The sequence below is a fragment of the Lactuca virosa genome, chromosome 6, assembly GCF_052849685.1.
Source record: "Lactuca virosa cultivar CGN04683 chromosome 6, Lactuca_virosa_CGN04683_v6, whole genome shotgun sequence".
Lineage (NCBI taxonomy): Eukaryota > Viridiplantae > Streptophyta > Magnoliopsida > Asterales > Asteraceae > Lactuca > Lactuca virosa.
Genome location: NC_136431.1, coordinates 139,866,823 through 139,884,682, shown reverse-complemented (window position 1 = coordinate 139,884,682; position 17,860 = coordinate 139,866,823). Strand labels below are relative to the sequence as shown.

General features: G+C 32.9%; 1 protein-coding gene across 1 annotated transcript; it reads right to left on the bottom strand.

Annotated features, from left to right (window-relative positions):
* Positions 1-5,288: 5,288 nt before the first annotated feature.
* LOC145122049 (large ribosomal subunit protein eL43) lies at positions 5,289-7,390 on the bottom strand. The gene is made up of 5 exons (XM_079057727.1): positions 7,196-7,390; positions 6,571-6,610; positions 5,851-5,939; positions 5,690-5,772; positions 5,289-5,524 (listed from the first exon to the last, which is right to left on the bottom strand). Exons 1-5 carry the CDS (start codon positions 7,196-7,198, stop codon positions 5,461-5,463), a joined length of 279 nt encoding a protein of 92 aa, XP_078913853.1. The 5' UTR covers positions 7,199-7,390; the 3' UTR covers positions 5,289-5,460.
* Between the last annotated feature and the right edge of the window lie 10,470 nt (positions 7,391-17,860).

The window sequence follows — 17,860 nt, the reverse complement described above, 5'->3', positions numbered from 1 at the left end:
ATTTTTTTAAATCAACATTTTAGGTGCATATATTCATATTTTTTTAAATGAATATATGCATATTTCTTATACTATAATATTCGTAAGTAAATCATAAAAAATCTCATTTTTATTAATCAATCTATAAACATAATAGTACAAGTATTTTATTCGATACAAAATAAAATATAAAAAATAAAAAATGCTACGAAGATTCACAATGTTATCATTTCGTCATATCAAGATTTTCATATTTTCTTCAATTTATCATTTTTCACCTTTTCAATATTTCCACAAATTCTTCAAAATCTACAAGAAAATTAAAAAAATTGATTAATACAAGAACACTCACAAAAAAGCACATGCATATATCATATAAGATTTACATGTGATTCATATGTAAATTACATGTGATTTACATGTGAATCACATGTAATTCATATGTAAGTTACATGTTATTTACATGTGAATCACATGTAATTCTTATGTGATTCACTTGTGATCTACATATGAATCACATGTAATTCATATGTGAATCACTTGTGATTCATATGTAACTCATATGGGATTCACTTGTAATTTACATGTGAATTACATGTGATTTTATATGTGAATTACATGTGATTCATATGTGAATCACTTGTGATTTACATGTGAATCACTTGTGATTTATATGTGATTCACTTGTGATTCAAATGTGCATCACTTGTGATTCACATGTGAATCACTTGTGATTCACATGTGAATCACTTGTGATTTACATGTGATTTACATGTTATTTACATGTGAATCACATGTAATTCATATGTGATTCACTTATGATTTACATGTGAATCACATGTGATCCATATATGAATTACATGTGATTTTTTCTATAACGATATGAGATTTGCTGAATTCCAAAACACAAATTCAAAAATAGAATACTAAAGAAGCATATGGTGATTATTAGTGCACTATATAATTTGTTTATGTCCAAAAAATAATATAAATATTAGAATGTTTATAAAGATTCTGCATTTTTTAAATAAAAAGATTATAATAATAATATTCATGTACCTTGGTTGCTGTGCTCCTATTTGCATTATCATTTATCAAACTCATCATCCACTCTAGGGTTTAATTGCAACAATCAATTATACAAGTTCTGTATAATCATTTGCATTATCATTTTCAGGTGAATCGGTTATTAAGTTAGCACTTGAGGTCTTTTCAAGTTCTGTATGATCACTTAAATCAATTACAGGGCGCACTGGACTTGAGATGATCATTGAATCAGCACCAAAATTGTTTGATGGTGTTTTACCAGTGATGGATACTGTTATTTCTGAAGTAGCATCCTGCAAAAATTAGATGACATCAGGATCACATACTAAGAGAACAGACAAGTGATGTACAAAAAGTAACATTTTTCTTACTTTTGAGAGATTAAATTTTGATGACTTCTTCCCAAAAAACACAGTCTTGATCCACTTTCCAGGAGACTTCCCCATTCTTGACTAATAGAAATGTTACAGCTCTAAATTCTCTGCATTATCCCAAAAACAAACTCTCAATGAAGCTACAGGAAATGAAACATAAAACACAACCAAAACTATGAAATGTGAATAACATCATTCCTACATACATTGACTTGAAATTTGAATTTAATCATCCCAAAGGGGCCACTGTTTAAATCCAATTTCATTAGTGTTTGAAATAACACAATATCGTCACGTCAACAAGATGAAATTTAAATACTTGCTTCTCCTATACATATTACACTACCGAAAAAAGAAAAAAGGAATCTACGCATTTCCAGTTACAAGTGGTCAATTAGATCTAGCAAAAAGAGCAACTAAACAAGTCTGAGCTATGAAAAAGAAAACAGGCTTAAAAAGTTATTCAATTTCCATTCAATGCTAGGTAACATGCAGAACAAGTTCACCAATTTAACCAATCGCGAAGAACATATACGACATAACAACCAATAAAATACAAATTCAAAAAATGTCAACCAATTCCGAGATCTGAATCAAAACTATAAGTTAATCAACAAAAGAAGTACAGTACGAGCTAGGGTTTGAAAAGAAGGTCGTTCAGATCTGGAAATGCACCTGAAAAGAAATCGAGTTGAAACCCTAGGTTGCCACTCCTGCAAATCAACTAAACAGTTGTTATCACTTATGAACCAACGATTCATAAAAGAGATTGAGGAGTTGAGGGCTATAAACGTGAATGACGAGATGAGGACTATAAACGTTACCTTGCAATGAAGTTACATAAAAAAATCTTCAACACCTAAACATGAGATGAAATCGAGATCTCAATCCGAGATGCGTTCGAAATTCCGATGGAGTCATGTCGGAGAATCCAGTGACGCCATGGATTAGCCGACAGATCTAGCTTTTGATGACGATCTGTGTGGCGGAGGTTAGTTTTGAAGAAAGTGAACCTGCAATCGTCTTCTTCCTGCGACACATATGATTTACCAAAGTGATGCTCCTCCATGTTCAACGATTGGAGTCATGACGGATGAAGACATCGTCTCTGGAGACCAAAGACAACGATGATGAAGAAGAAGATGAGCGAAGGGGCTGTCTTTGGAGGCGATGTGACGGTAGGAGGTTGGATGAGATAGAGAGAGAGACGCACAGGTAATTCATCTCTAAAATGCCCCTGAATCATTTAGTTATCATGCCCCCGTGTTGTTTTTTTACCATTTATTTACAAAAATGTCACAAATGATCCTAACCTTTTATTATTTTGATCAAACGGCCCTGGTTTGGTTCTCGGGTTCTCGGGAAACTTTGAGTTCTCAAATGATCCTTCCTCTCTCTCTCTCTCTCTCTCTCTCTGTATATATATATATATATATATATATATATATATATATATATATATATATATATATATATATATATATATATATATAGGGCTAGGTTCAAATGTTTCTAACATCTATTGTGTGCTCGTAAGCATAAATCTGGACCAATGGATAAAATATAATCAATGGTCATGATCTGAGGGTCTATGATATTACAATAGGATAACATGTAGCATATAATCACACAAATTTCAGCATAAGGGTATTTTGGTCAATTAACATATATTAAAAAAGGAATTTTTCGAATTTAAAGGGATAATTAATTCCCTTATTTTTAAAATTCTGAATTTTTTAAAGTAATTCAAATTTAAAAATCTAATTTTATTCTGTAAGAATGATAGAATGACAACAATAAACTAGTAAAAGATATTTTTGGTTGTATTCTTGTAGAATATAGTTCTAATTCAAATATTTTTTATAATTAACCAAATATTTTTGATTTTATTCTTATAGAATATGGTTTCATGCTTAAAGAATTATACAACATATTATCAATAATAACATTTTCTAAAGAATACGGATTTTAATTTTTAAGAATCACTAATTATATAAATTCGTAAAGAATAAGACTATAAACAATTATTACATTCATTCTGAAAAAAATGATTAACAATGGTTTAAGAATTACATTTATTCTTAAAGATTAAAACTAAGAATGGTTAAAAAAAAAGAAAAAACATCAAAATCTAACAAAAACACCAATCCATTCTGAAAAAATATTATTGTTAAGAAACACTTTATACATTCTGACATAATACATTCTGCTAGAATACGCTCATTTTCTATGTTTTCTTCTTTTTCCACATCAATGGGCCTCTTCAAAATCTATATTTACAAAGAAAACATAATGAACTTTAAAATATTAAAACTTTTAGTATATTCTAAAAGAATAAATCCACAAAGAAAATATAATCGATTTTCAAATATTAGAAATTCAGCACATTCTATGAGAATAAAAACTATAAATTCTGACAGAATGTAGTGCATATTAAAGAATTTTAATTTATTATAATAGAATGTAATCCTAAAACTGCAATGAAAAAAGATGGGTTCTTATAGACATTTTATCGAACATGTAGAGGGCAGAACATTTAGACGCTGTTGCAACAAGAAGAATAAGTAATTCCGCAAAATCAAAATCAATTATATGAAACTAAAGATTGTAAATTATGTATTACTCATTTCTCCTCCATTTTTTCCAATAAATACATTGAATCATCAAACCTAAATTTTACAAATAAAAATAGGACAAGTACCGCATTTAAAGAAAAAAACAATTACTCTTTGCAAAGAATAACAGAGAGCTCTAGAATATGCATGTTCCTTGTAATGTTATTTTGGTCGATAAAATTCTTATTAGCAAAAATCTTGTCAAGAAGAGTATTGGAGTTATATAAAAAAAATCTATGAAACTTCAAAGCATTCGCATTTAAAGAAACAAAACACAAAAATTAATATTATAATCTACATAGTTTATAATCATTATAACTCCAAAAATTAAAAACGAAGAAAAAATGTGTGGAGATAATCAGTAAGAAAACAGAAAAGATATAGTAGCGGAAACCCAAATTAAAAAAAGAGAAAAACTTACGTCAAAACAAGATTTCACTCCTGTGGATTTAGGTTAAGAAAACAACTGATTGAAGGAGAAGGAAACCAGAGTGTGATGCCGTAACATGTAGTAGGAGAGAAAAAAAAAAATCGGTGCTGCTGGTTGTGATGGTCCGACAGGGAAGGAAGGAAGACGACGTCCCGGAGCTAGGTGTCGCTGCTACTATGCAGATGAATAAATTCTACGACGACCATTGATAGATATATGGTGTTTGTTACCTTAATTTTAGGGTATATATTAATTGACTTATTATTTTTACCATAATTAGATTTACTAAGATTACCCTTATACCCTTTTATGATTTATTAATGATTTTATTTTTTCTTAATTCTGATTGGTTCACACATACATACAATATTTGTTGAAAACATATGAACCTAATATATATATATATATATATATATATATATATATATATAACTTTTTATTTGATTTTAAAAATTATTTATGAGTTTGAGAGATTTCTTGCTGGCACCAATGTGGTGCAAATAATGGGTGATGTAACTATTAAGAATATAAGTATCCTAACCATTTGAGTTAGTGGCAATTATTTAGTAGTTATCATTTTTAATAAAAGTGTTTAAACAAAGATTGTTACTAAGTAATGAGAAGATTAGGTTTCACCGTCATTTCCTCTTTAGATTCATTTCTTCTTCCAGAAATAATAATAATAATAATAATAATAATAATAATAATAATAATAGTCTAATAGGTAAATTTTTAAACTGCAAGTAATAATTGGTAGATGGTGTGCGCAGTTTCATTTGGTTCTAAAAAGTATTAACTATTTGACGATTTTAAACTTGTATAAACACCATTGGAGTCGGTAAATTTTTAGAAAGACAAACAGATAAATCCAAAGCAAAACGAACATTCAGGGATCAAAGAAAGACCATGAGCTCATGTCGTCAAAAGGCTTAAAACAACATTTCCAATTAACCACCGATTTTCTCATCTCTAAAAACAAAATTGACAACATGAAAAGCTTCAAACACCAAAGTACTTAACTCTCAGTTTGCTCCCTCAGCCTTCGAATTGTGCTCCTCACAGTCACAGCACTTGCAGTGCTATTACATTACAATAAAAATAATAATGAATATCAGGAACTAATGATTGTTACAAAAGACATGAATTTCACATGTAACGGGTTGAAACAAACAAAAAGTGAATTTTTTTGTCTCGTTCCAATACATACATATCAAACAAATAGGATCTAAAGGAAAATAACTTACTTTAATGTGTATGCACCGCCTGCTTTGACCTTGCCACAATCCTTGCACCCCCATATTCCAACAGCCTTTCTTTTCACTGCATACTGTGAATTTTTTTAAAGTGCAAAGTGTTTAGAAAATAAAAAAAACCATTGGTTTTTGCTAATTAGTAAAAATTTTACCTTCCCACAGAATTCACAGAAATATTTGCTGTGCTGGCTAACCTCCATTTTCTTTATCTGTTTCCTCAAACTAGCACCATAACGGGTACCTAAACAAAATTGCAAGAGCAAACTATGTATAAATGTTTTCTTTTTGATTTACTACAGAAAGAACAAATAACAGAGAAAGTCAAGGAAACTAGACTTTCCCAATCAGTGAAAACGTTTTACACTATTTCCATAGTTATTTTTCCCTCCATTTATTATAAAATTATATTAGGAAAAATATGCAAAACTATAACAGTGAAAGCCACTTTGTTATATGGATAAGATCATTGATAGCATTGTACTTTCAAAGATTTTTCTCATTAAAAATTTATACTTTGAAAATATCTAACAATTCATAGCACTGTAGCTTTAATTTTTTATTACTAGGATATCATACTTTGAAATTTTGGCGAATTATAAAAGTGAAAATTCCATTGTGATTTGATAAAATCATCGTCATTTGTAGATGTTCCAATTAAAGTGCTGTAATAGGAAAAATGAGAGTAAATGCTATTATAAACATATACATATATGCAGGAACGCTTAATTGGGATAAAAGTTGGCTTGAGTTGAGCATCTTAATCTGGTGCACAAAGTTGTGATTCAACAATGAAAACAAAATTTATCACATGTAATGATTTCAAAATTTACAAACTTGCCATATGCCTAGAGAGAAAGAAAAATGTAACTTACCATACTTTCCAACAATGCCAGCCTTCTTTGTCCTCTTTGTCTGAAATTTAAGTTTGGGAAGAATGGAATGCATATTAAACAAGAGCAAACCACATAAAATTTACAAATTAAGTGGTACGATTATTAATCATAAAATAAAATCATGTTTGTTTGATATCTCCAAACAATAAAAAATTTCATAGGAAATAAGTCAAATAACCTCTAAGCCCTTAAAATCTAGAAAAGAGTTCCATTTATACCTACAAATACAAAATCGATGCGCATTCTGTTTGGAATTCAATACAAGATGCGTATTTTTTTGTAGTATCTAAGGTTGAAAGTTGTACACTTCAATATCGTTAATCAACTACAGTTAACCTCTAAAGGAGTACGTGCGAATCACAAAAAAAAGAACAAACAACGCTCTGATAATAATATAGTGAATTCGCCAAGAAAAACAACAAGCTCGGTAGTGACGTAACAGTCAAAAGGTAGGCTTATTCGTTGATTTTAAAACATAAAGGAATACTTGTGAATTTAGAGTAAAATCTAGTTAATGGCACAAACAAAAGCTTGGATTACATTTAGTGGAAGCCAGAATTATACGCCTAAATGTAGAAATATTAAATTGAACAGAGAGGAGTACCATTTTTCCGGATCGAAGCAGAAAATTGCAGGAAAAGAGAAGGCGGCGGTTTTGACGATGTGAATGAACCAAAACCCTAATTGATTTTCTGTTTTTATAACGAAGGACTTGGACTCGGGCTTTTCTTATTGTAGGGTTCCGGTTCAGGGCATACCCCCTGTTCTCTTGTCTCTGTTCATTAAAAAGGTCACACAGTCGGATTCACGAGTAGAGTTGGACCACAGCCGCACAAAATTGCAAAAACAACTAAAATAATATTAATATTTGGTCGTCAAAATTTTTAGGTTTTAATTCAAAAATGTTTGGTAGTTCACTACAATTCTAATATTTTTAGTGAGTTTGGTCCTTATATATTTAAAATGACTTTTATGCTTTTATAATTTCCTTTTTTCTATTTTTGTAATTGTTTTGGTCAAAATTTAATCAAATGTAAATCAACCAAATTATATGAGAGGTTATGATGTTGTAATCGAAACAAGTGAGCAAATTAAAAGTAGATGACACAAGTGGTTTACAAAGAAAGTCATTGATCCTTGTTAGGATCTTCGGCTTTGTATTAATTAAAAGATGAGTTAAAGATGAAATAATGAATATACGGGTACAAGTGTTGACGTAAGTCTATGTGTGTTGTGTGCAAAAATACATGTGTATTTATAGGTCTAGTCTAAGTAACAATAAGTCTGATATTCTCAGGATCCTCTCGAATAAAAATGATCATGTTGGTTTGACTTGGTATTCCCAGGTCTTTTGTCTGATTGAAGTGTTTTTTCGTTGAGAATGAGTCTTGTGTTGATTAATTATGTACAAGTGAGAAAAAGACTACAAATATATATGTTAGAAATGTTAGGAAATAATAATAATAATAATGGTCACGATCCTGAAATATGTCTGGGATCCTGAAAGTTCTTGAAGATTCGGGATCCTGAATAGGGTTGAGGATCTTGGCCCTAACAATTGCCCCAAAATTATACGTGCGAAATATTTAGGTTATTTTCAAATATTTTAAAGGTATATTTTTTAAAATAATAAAAAAAAGAGTAAAGATTTTGAAGTTTTAACGGATATGGTAATTTGAATCCCAACGGGTAGATTTCTAGTCGTTGAAATAGGCATAATAATCTGTCAAATCACCCTTTTACCGTTTCGCGATTCTTTCATAAACAGGGCATTCAGGTTCTTGATTCCGCCTTACTCTTTTAGCTCCCTTCCAGACATTATTTGATACCTTCGAAGGTACTTTCCCTGTTTCTCTTTTCCTTAACTCTCTTTGTCTTTAATCATGGGCAAAAAAGCAACTCGCTCTCGAACAATCATTGTCGTTGTTCCTGATGATGATTTTGTGGATCAAAAGGCTTTGTCTTACGAGGAAACTTGCACTTTTGACAACAATAACATTGAATGAGAGGTCCTACCCTACAACGGTTGGACTCAAACAAGAGCTGCGAAATAGGGCTAGACCTAACCTTCTGAAATTATTTAGTCCTCGCAATATGTAACTTAACGTATTCGTTTACTAGTTAGTTAAATATAACTAGAACTCCTAAAAGCACAAAGCAAGCAACATTCGAGCATTGAGTAAAAAACCAAGCATATCCTATTCAGGCCATCATATCATTGACTAATCAGTTTTAGCATGAAATTCAATAAGCACATATAGCAGGCACATAAGGCATCTTCCTAGATCCTTAGCCTTCATCTAGCATGCAGTTCTCATACACTAGGCATATAAGGCATCCTTCTTCGATCCTTAGCCCTAATCTAGCATGTAGTTCTCATAATCATATCATATCATAACATAACATGTATGGGTATTTTGGGGAAAACTTAATTGACCTCGGCCGATTGCACGCATCACATGTCACACCCCCAAACCAAGGATGGCGGAAATGTCCGGGGGTGGAGGACTTCATGTATAGTATCATAACAACAATTGTAATAGTAATTCAAGCAAACACAACCAACATATATATAATTGAAAGAGTTACATCATTGTATGAATTACATGTTTACGAATCAATTACAATATGTTGACAAAATATGAAATAGTAGACGCCTTAGCGTCCCATCCTCAAAAGCACTTGGTTACATGTTTAATGATTTCCTGAGAATACAAGTTGTTTTGAAAGAGTGTCAACACAAAGGTTGGTGAGTTCATAAGCTTTTGTTTGGTATTATTAAAAGCCTTTCGTTTGTAAAAGTAGTATTTGTGTTAGAAAATCCAATATTTTCCTTAAAATGTATATGTAGTCTTAAATTCAAAGACCGGAATGTATAAGTAACTTTTCTTACTTATAATAAATAATGTAAGTTTAAATCGACATAAACTCGTTAAATTTTAATGAAGTTCCCGTAAATTCCAATGTTTATTAATACTTTATGTGAGTTTATTATAACCATGCTATGACCAAGGTTGCCTAAAACGACGTTCTTCAGGCGTCGGAAATGTTATGACATTTGTCACCCCAGACTTATCGGTCTAACTGTTGCATGCAGTTTAGGTGTGGGTTTGTCAAACCCAATATAGATCTATACACAACTATCACGCTCTCCCTCAAGGAGACTCTGGTTACAATACAGGACTTAATGGTAATTTGAAGTAAATGTCTCACAAAGTCATTAACGGAATTACATGTTATGAAAACTTGGTACCGTATGGCCGTACCTTGCTTAATGAAAATATCCTTTGTATAAATGTACCCTTTTTAAATGTATGTATTATGTAATGTATCATAAACTATACCTATTATAGTTTATCAACCAAGGGTAGTACATAGTAATGTATGCAAACTATATTCAAAATAGTTTATTAAATGTTTGAATGTATCGGTTGTACTTTGATTATAATCACTTGTTATTCTTTATATTTTATATGTCCAAATCCATTTGTAAACTGATGTGTGTCTAAATATTAAGATAAAATGTCATATATTGCAATAACATATAATCACATAAAGATATACACCTTGCTTAACATGTTACAAGGTGAAATGAAATTGACAGCAGCTTTTTGTTGAATACAGTTTCTGTTGCTGTTCTTAGAAAATTTATAGAAATATCATCAAAGCTCCAAATCCAAATCCGCAAATTCTGAGAGTTTGGAATATGAGTCTAGTTTGTTCGTAAATTTTATCATGATTTTTAGTGATTTCTAACAGAGGTCAAAATGTCCATAATCACAGGCTGGTCCGGGTTTGCCTCTGAAATGATAGGCAGTTTTGTAAAAATCACCATAAATTGTAGAAACATCACATGGAGATGTGCAAGTAGCCATTTTAAAGCTAAGAGTTTGAACTACTTGCACCTGGAACAGTTTTGAAAACTAAAATATTTAAGTTGACCAAAACAGTCCGTGATCGAAGTTCATCTTTTCTGATGTAATCTGATAGAAAAAGTTTAATTGTGTTCTTGATGATTTTACTTGTATTCCCCCCTTAAAACTTAAGAAAAACATGTAAATGTAGGGGTATGAACTCACCCTATGTGGTTTCAGTAGATGAAAGTAAGAGAGAGGAAGTGTTCAACCCAAGAACACTAAGAAGATGTCTTGATGATTCGAGAATCTAACACCGAATAAGATGGAATTTGTGTAAGATATCAATGATTTGAGTAGAATGGAGTGTAATAATTATATGAATGATGAAGATACTTACTAATTGAAGAAAGAAATCCCTGGAGAAAGCCTTGAAGTTCTCGAAGTTGAGAGAAAAGATGAGAGAATTTTGGAGAGTGTTCTTTGGTTGCTAAGTGTAGAATGAAAGAAGTTAATGAGAATGAGGAGAGATGACCAATTCTCCAACTCTTAGAACGTGGGAAGAGCTGGAGATTGGGTGTAAAGGTCCACTAAGGTGACAAGGGGTAGTGGGAAAGAGTGGCTAATCATAGAGTGAGGTGGTGGTGGTTTGTTTTTGCCATAAATTAAGGAAAAGCAAATATTCCCTCAATAATTAGTTCAACCACTAATTCTTTTAATATATTTTTATAAAAACCCTGGAGATTTATATATTTTGGGGCCTTAGTTTATAAAATAAAGTTTTGGGTGAAAATCCCACGTTAAAATAATGAAAAACGGAGTTAAAACGAAGTCGTAGTCGAAAAACCGGTAAAAAGGGGCCGTCTGCGAGACCTCTCGGATGGGGGCCGAGACTTCGGACCCTCGCATGCGAGGCTGCTGTCTGATGGCTTCGGATTCGGTCTCCTGAGAGGCTTCAGCTTCGGTCCTGATGACAGGCTTCGGATCCGAGGCCTCGGATGAGAGGCTTCGGTCCTGAAGTTTCCGTTTTGGGTCCTTAAGGCTATTTTACCCGTTTTTACCCCGTTTCAAGTGGTTTTTGACCCGGTTAAGGGCCGGGATGACCCGAATGATTCCAAAAAGTTATGGGAACTTTTAAGAGAGATTTGGTAAAGATTTCAAATAGAAAGAGATAGAGTGAAAACGATTTAGAGAGGTTTCGTTTGTGATTAATTTGAGTGTTCGGCTTCATAACGCAAGGTTCGTAAACCCCGTTAAACCGTGTTTTAGTGTCGTACACACTCCCGATGAGTGTGCAATAATGTTTTATCGTTTTGGTTCGTTGTTTAGCACTGTTAAGGCTAAGGAAAATCAAACACATGAACTTTCCAAATGATGATTTCTCATTAAAATAGCGAATTGTATAGTGATTACATAACGTAAACCCTAACATACAAGGGTTATTGGAGTTGACCGGTTTGACTTGTTGACTTTGTTTGACTTTGACTTGACCGAAATTTGACGGTTGTCACATCATCCCCCCGTTAGAAGGAATTTCGTCCCGAAATTTTCATTTTGACTGGGATTTCAAGAGTTTGGGAAGAGACGTGGATACTTTTGTTTCATCTGATCCTCGCGTTCCCAGGTGAATTCGGGTCCTCGTTTAGCGTTCCAGCGGACCTTCACAATGGGAATACGACTTTGCTTTGTTCTTTTGATCTCTCGATCCATGATTTCTACCGGTTCTTCCACGAAGTGGAGACTCTTGTTGATTTCAATTTCGTCAAGAGGTATCACGAGGGTCTCGTCGAATAGATTTTGTTAATCATATTCTCGGGGTTAAAAAAAATAAAGTTTTATTAGTTACCTATAGCGACGACTTGTCGTCACCACAGGTTTAATCTATTACGATGACTTGTTGTCGCTATAGGTTTTTAACAAGAGCCAACGACATACCTATAGCGACACACAAGTCATAATTTGCATGTGTGAAGACTTGGAGTACTTTCTAACTGGTTCATGTGTGAAGACTTGGAGTACTTTCTAACTGGTTCATGTGTGAAGACTTGGAGTACTTTCTAATGAAAACTGTGCTACTGGGGAAATTGGAAACTGGTACGTAGCTTCAAAGTCAAGAATATGCAGTAGGCATGTGATGCATTAAATGCATGAGGCACACAAGTCATAATTTGCAGCAACATATCCGTATATGTGTGTGAATTGAAGAAGAAGGTTACGGCTCAAAGAATATATATATATATATATTCATTTTCTCTTCATTTGTTAGATACACAATAACCATAACATCATAGACTATATATATTCCATTTCATTTGTAATTTTCACTAGTTTATATTCCGCGAGTGTTACCGAAATCATTTATCAATTTTTCAGAAGTGTTTAACTTGTTTTGTTGTATTCCCAACAATTTGCTATTAATTACTTCTCCCACTTTACTTATATAAATCATCACATTCTTACCGCGACTTTTAACTTCTCCCTCACAAATGGATCCACCTGCAGATCATCAAAACCCCATAGATGACCTCGATTGGTTTCAGTACTTTGATCATCAAGATCTTTTCAGGTATATATAAACGTCACTCATTACACCATCTTACGCACAGAAAAGTGATTTTGTCGACATTGATCAAAACATGGTTTGGATTTGTAGTGATCAAAAAGAGTCTTTCATCGTTTTGGATTTGGTTATCTTGAGTTTTTTTTTTGGATTTTTGCAGTGGTGACATGCTCAACCATCATGATTACGAGTTGTCGGAAAAATTGCATGAAGTGCTCGATCAGAACGTTTCCACAGTACATAACAAAGATCAAAACATCATTTCTAGAAATGAGTTTCACGGTCTCGATCCCCTTGAAGATATAAGCTTATGGGATTGTTGGGAGGATGGTAATTTACCATTGGTTAGTTTCAGTGAAGACTGTAAATCCGGTGGTGAGGCTACATGTAGTTCTAGTGCTGCCACCACTGATCACGGTGGCCGGAAGGTGGCAAAGAGATTGAGACCATTGGAGTTTGAAGAGATAGATAAGTACTTTGAGATGCCGATAATCATAGCAGCAAAGGAACTAGGGATAAGTTTAATAGTGTTGAAGAAAAGATGCAGAGAGCTAAACATAAACAGATGGCCTCATAGAAAACTTAAGAGCCTTCAATCCCTCATTGAAAATGCCAAGGTAAATTATGATAATAACCTTCTATACATTACTCATGCACTTGGTAACCAAAGTAGTTTTGGTATTTTCTAAAATTTTAATTGTTAGTTTCTTTATAACTAAACATAGGTCCTAGGCATATGCCACATCAAATCAATTGATTTACTACGATTTCTTGATTTATATTTATATAAACTTAACTCATTGTAAATTTTGTGAACTCACATGAAAAATATATTGCATCTACCTTTTAAAAAAAAATTAGGAGTTGGGATTAAAGGAGGAGATAGAGACGTTAGAAGGGCACAAGAAGATGATGGAGAAATTGCCAGGTATGGAATTGACAGAAAGAACAAAGAAGCTTAGGCAAGCTTGCTTCAAAGCTATTTATAAGAAGAGAGGACTTAACAATCCTTAGCCATTTTGTTATAATTAGTGGATTTTAATCTACATTGTATGTGTTTTTCTCTTGATAGTTTGATACCCTTTTTAGTTTCATTTTATGTATTTGTCTATTGATTTTTAATGCAGAAAATTTTGTATAATTTGGGTATTATAGTTTGTATTATGTATTTAGCCATATTCTAGATTGCCGACACGACTACGCCGACGACTCTATACCAGACGTCTATATAAATAGACTTATGAATTTAGTAGGAATAACTTGATTATAATCTTGTGATTTGTTCCATGTCTGATCCACCCCTAAGATTCACTTGACATGCCCCCAGTTATGTGTAATTAAAATTTTATTAGACTGTTGATCCTAATGAGTCTACCCTAAGTCCACAACCAAACAAGGAACATGTCCTAAGGCGGACTCACCATTTCTAGGTTAATCATTCCTTAATTACACATAACTTCGAGGTACACCTAACGAATCTTAGAGTTACCAGTTGTAAATTGTTTGTAATACCAAGTAGTGAGATTCAATGAAATAAAATGCATGCCTATTTCATTGATAAACCTTTTAGTAAATATCCTTACCATTTATATACACATGTATAATTTCGCACTTTAGTGAACTATTCTTGGTGTTTCTGTTAACGTCTTGGAGACGGAGTTATGGTAGTGGGTAGAAGTAGGTTTTGTACGGGCGTTAAAATTTACACATCATGTTGCTCGTGCGAGAATAGGGGTAGAAGAGATAATTAATAGACGCCTAATCCTATAATTACTTATAGGGGTGATCCTTATTAATTACGTCTATAATCACGTAGTGCATATCAGTTATACATAATTTGAGATAGAATAGACTTTCGAATAAATGACTCTACTCTAAGTCCACAACCAAACAAGGAACAGGAAGTAGAGCAATAGTCATAGATTCTGAGTCTATAATATCTTTAATTATGTATAACCTTGGCGTATGCACTCAGTTATCATAGGCCTACTAATAGAGGTCTTTAGTTTTCACATAAGTTGGTTATAGTATCACCAAATACTCCTATAGTATTTTTAGGTGTTTAGATTCGATTCTTAAAGTATTCCCTGTAGGGTGTAGTTAGGTTGTTAGATTTGTTGCCCATTATGACTATCCCCCAGTATATGCAAGTCCCTCCTCGGACAGATATAGTTGATCAGGCTATATCCTTCCCAGACTTGATTTACATATACCAAGGCATACCCATAATGTACAACTCCTCTTCTTTTACTTTATGTTCTTCTAGTTATGACACTATGTGAGCATGTATGCATGTATTTATACTTTTAATAAGAAACCATTCATTTTCTAAAAGTATATTTATTTGAAAAATGCACAAATCAGAGACTATTAGTCCCAATTGTGTTTCTAGTTTGTATATCTTATGTGGTTTGATATACTTAATTCACTATAAACTGTGCTCTGATACCAATCTGTCACACCCCCAAACCAAGGATGGCGGAAATGTCCGGGGGTGGAGGACTTCATGTATAGTATCATAACAACAATTGTAATAGTAATTCAAGCAAACACAACCAACATATATATAATTGAAAGAGTTACATCATTGTATGAATTACATGTTTACGAATCAATTACAATATATTGACAAAATATGAAATAGTAGACGCCTTAGCGTCCCATCCTCAAAAGCACTTGGTTACCTGTTTAATGATTTCCTGAGAATACAAGTTGTTTTGAAAGAGTGTCAACACAAAGGTTGGTGAGTTCATAAGCTTTTGTTTGGTATTATTAAAAGCCTTTCGTTTGTAAAAGTAGTATTTGTGTTAGAAAATCCAATATTTTCCTTAAAATGTATATGTAGTCTTAAATTCAAAGACCGGAATGTATAAGTAACTTTTCTTACTTATAATAAATAATGTAAGTTTAAATCGACATAAACTCGTTAAATTTTAATGAAGTTCCCGTAAATTCCAATGTTTATTAATACTTTATGTGAGTTTATTATAACCATGCTATGACCAAGGTTGCCTAAAACGACGTTCTTCAGGCGTCGGAAATGTTATGACATTTGTCACCCCAGACTTATCGGTCTAACTGTTGCATGCAGTTTAGGTGTGGGTTTGTTAAACCCAATATAGATCTATACACAACTATCACGCTCTCCCTCAAGGAGACTCTGGTTACAATACAGGACTTAATGGTAATTTGAAGTAAATGTCTCACAAAGTCATTAACGGAATTACGTGTTATGAAAACTTGGTACCGTATGGCCGTACCTTGCTTAATGAAAATATCCTTTGTATAAATGTACCCTTTTTAAATGTATGTATTATGTAATGTATCATAAACTATACCTATTATAGTTTATCAACCAAGGGTAGTACGTAGTAATGTATGCAAACTATATTCAAAATAGTTTATTAAATGTTTGAATGTATCGGTTGTACTTTGATTATAATCACTTGTTATTCTTTATATTTTATATGTCCAAATCCATTTGTAAACTGATGTGTGTCTAAATATTAAGATAAAATGTCATATATTGCAATAACATATAATCACATAAAGATATACACCTTGCTCAACATGTTACAAGGTGAAATGAAATTGACAGCAGCTTTTTGTTGAATACAGTTTCTGTTGCTGTTCTTAGAAAATTTATAGAAATATCATCAAAGCTCCAAATCCAAATCCGCAAATTCTGAGAGTTTGGAATATGAGTCTAGTTTGTTCGTAAATTTTATCATGATTTTTAGTGATTTCTAACAGAGGTCAAAATGTCTATAATCACAGGCTGGTCCGGGTTTGCCTCTGAAATGATAGGCAGTTTTGTAAAAATCACCATAAATTGTAGAAACATCACATGGAGATGTGCAAGTAGCCATTTTAAAGCTAAGAGTTTGAACTACTTGCACCTGGAACAGTTTTGAAAACTAAAATATTTAAGTTGACCAAAACAGTCTGTGATCGAAGTTCATCTTTTCTGATGTAATCTGATAGAAAAAGTTTAATTGTGTTCTTGATGATTTTACTTGTATTCCCCCCTTAAAACTTAAGAAAAACATGTAAATGTAGGGGTATGAACTCACCCTATGTGGTTTCAGTAGATGAAAGTAAGAGAGAGGAAGTGTTCAACCCAAGAACACTAAGAAGATGTCTTGATGATTCGAGAATCTAACACCGAATAAGATGGAATTTGTGTAAGATATCAATGATTTGAGTAGAATGGAGTGTAATAATTATATGAATGATGAAGATACTTACTAATTGAAGAAAGAAATCCCTGGAGAAAGCCTTGAAGTTCTCGAAGTTGAGAGAAAAGATGAGAGAATTTTGGAGAGTGTTCTTTGGTTGCTAAGTGTAGAATGAAAGAAGTTAATGAGAATGAGGAGAGATGACCAATTCTCCAGCTCTTAGAACGTGGGAAGAGCTGGAGATTGGGTGTAAAGGTCCACTAAGGTGACAAGGGGTAGTGGGAAAGAGTGGCTAATCATAGAGTGAGGTGGTGGTGGTTTGTTTTTGCCATAAATTAAGGAAAAGCAAATATTCCCTCAATAATTAGTTCAACCACTAATTCTTTTAATATATTTTTATAAAAACCCTGGAGATTTATATATTTTGGGGCCTTAGTTTATAAAATAAAGTTTTGGGTGAAAATCCCACGTTAAAATAATGAAAAACGGAGTTAAAACGAAGTCGTAGTCGAAAAACCGGTAAAAAGGGGCCGTCTGCGAGACCTCTCGGATGGGGGCCGAGACTTCGGACCCTCGCATGCGAGGCTGCTGTCTGATGGCTTCGGATTCGGTCTCCTGAGAGGCTTCAGCTTCGGTCCTGATGAGAGGCTTCGGATCCGAGGCCTCGGATGAGAGGC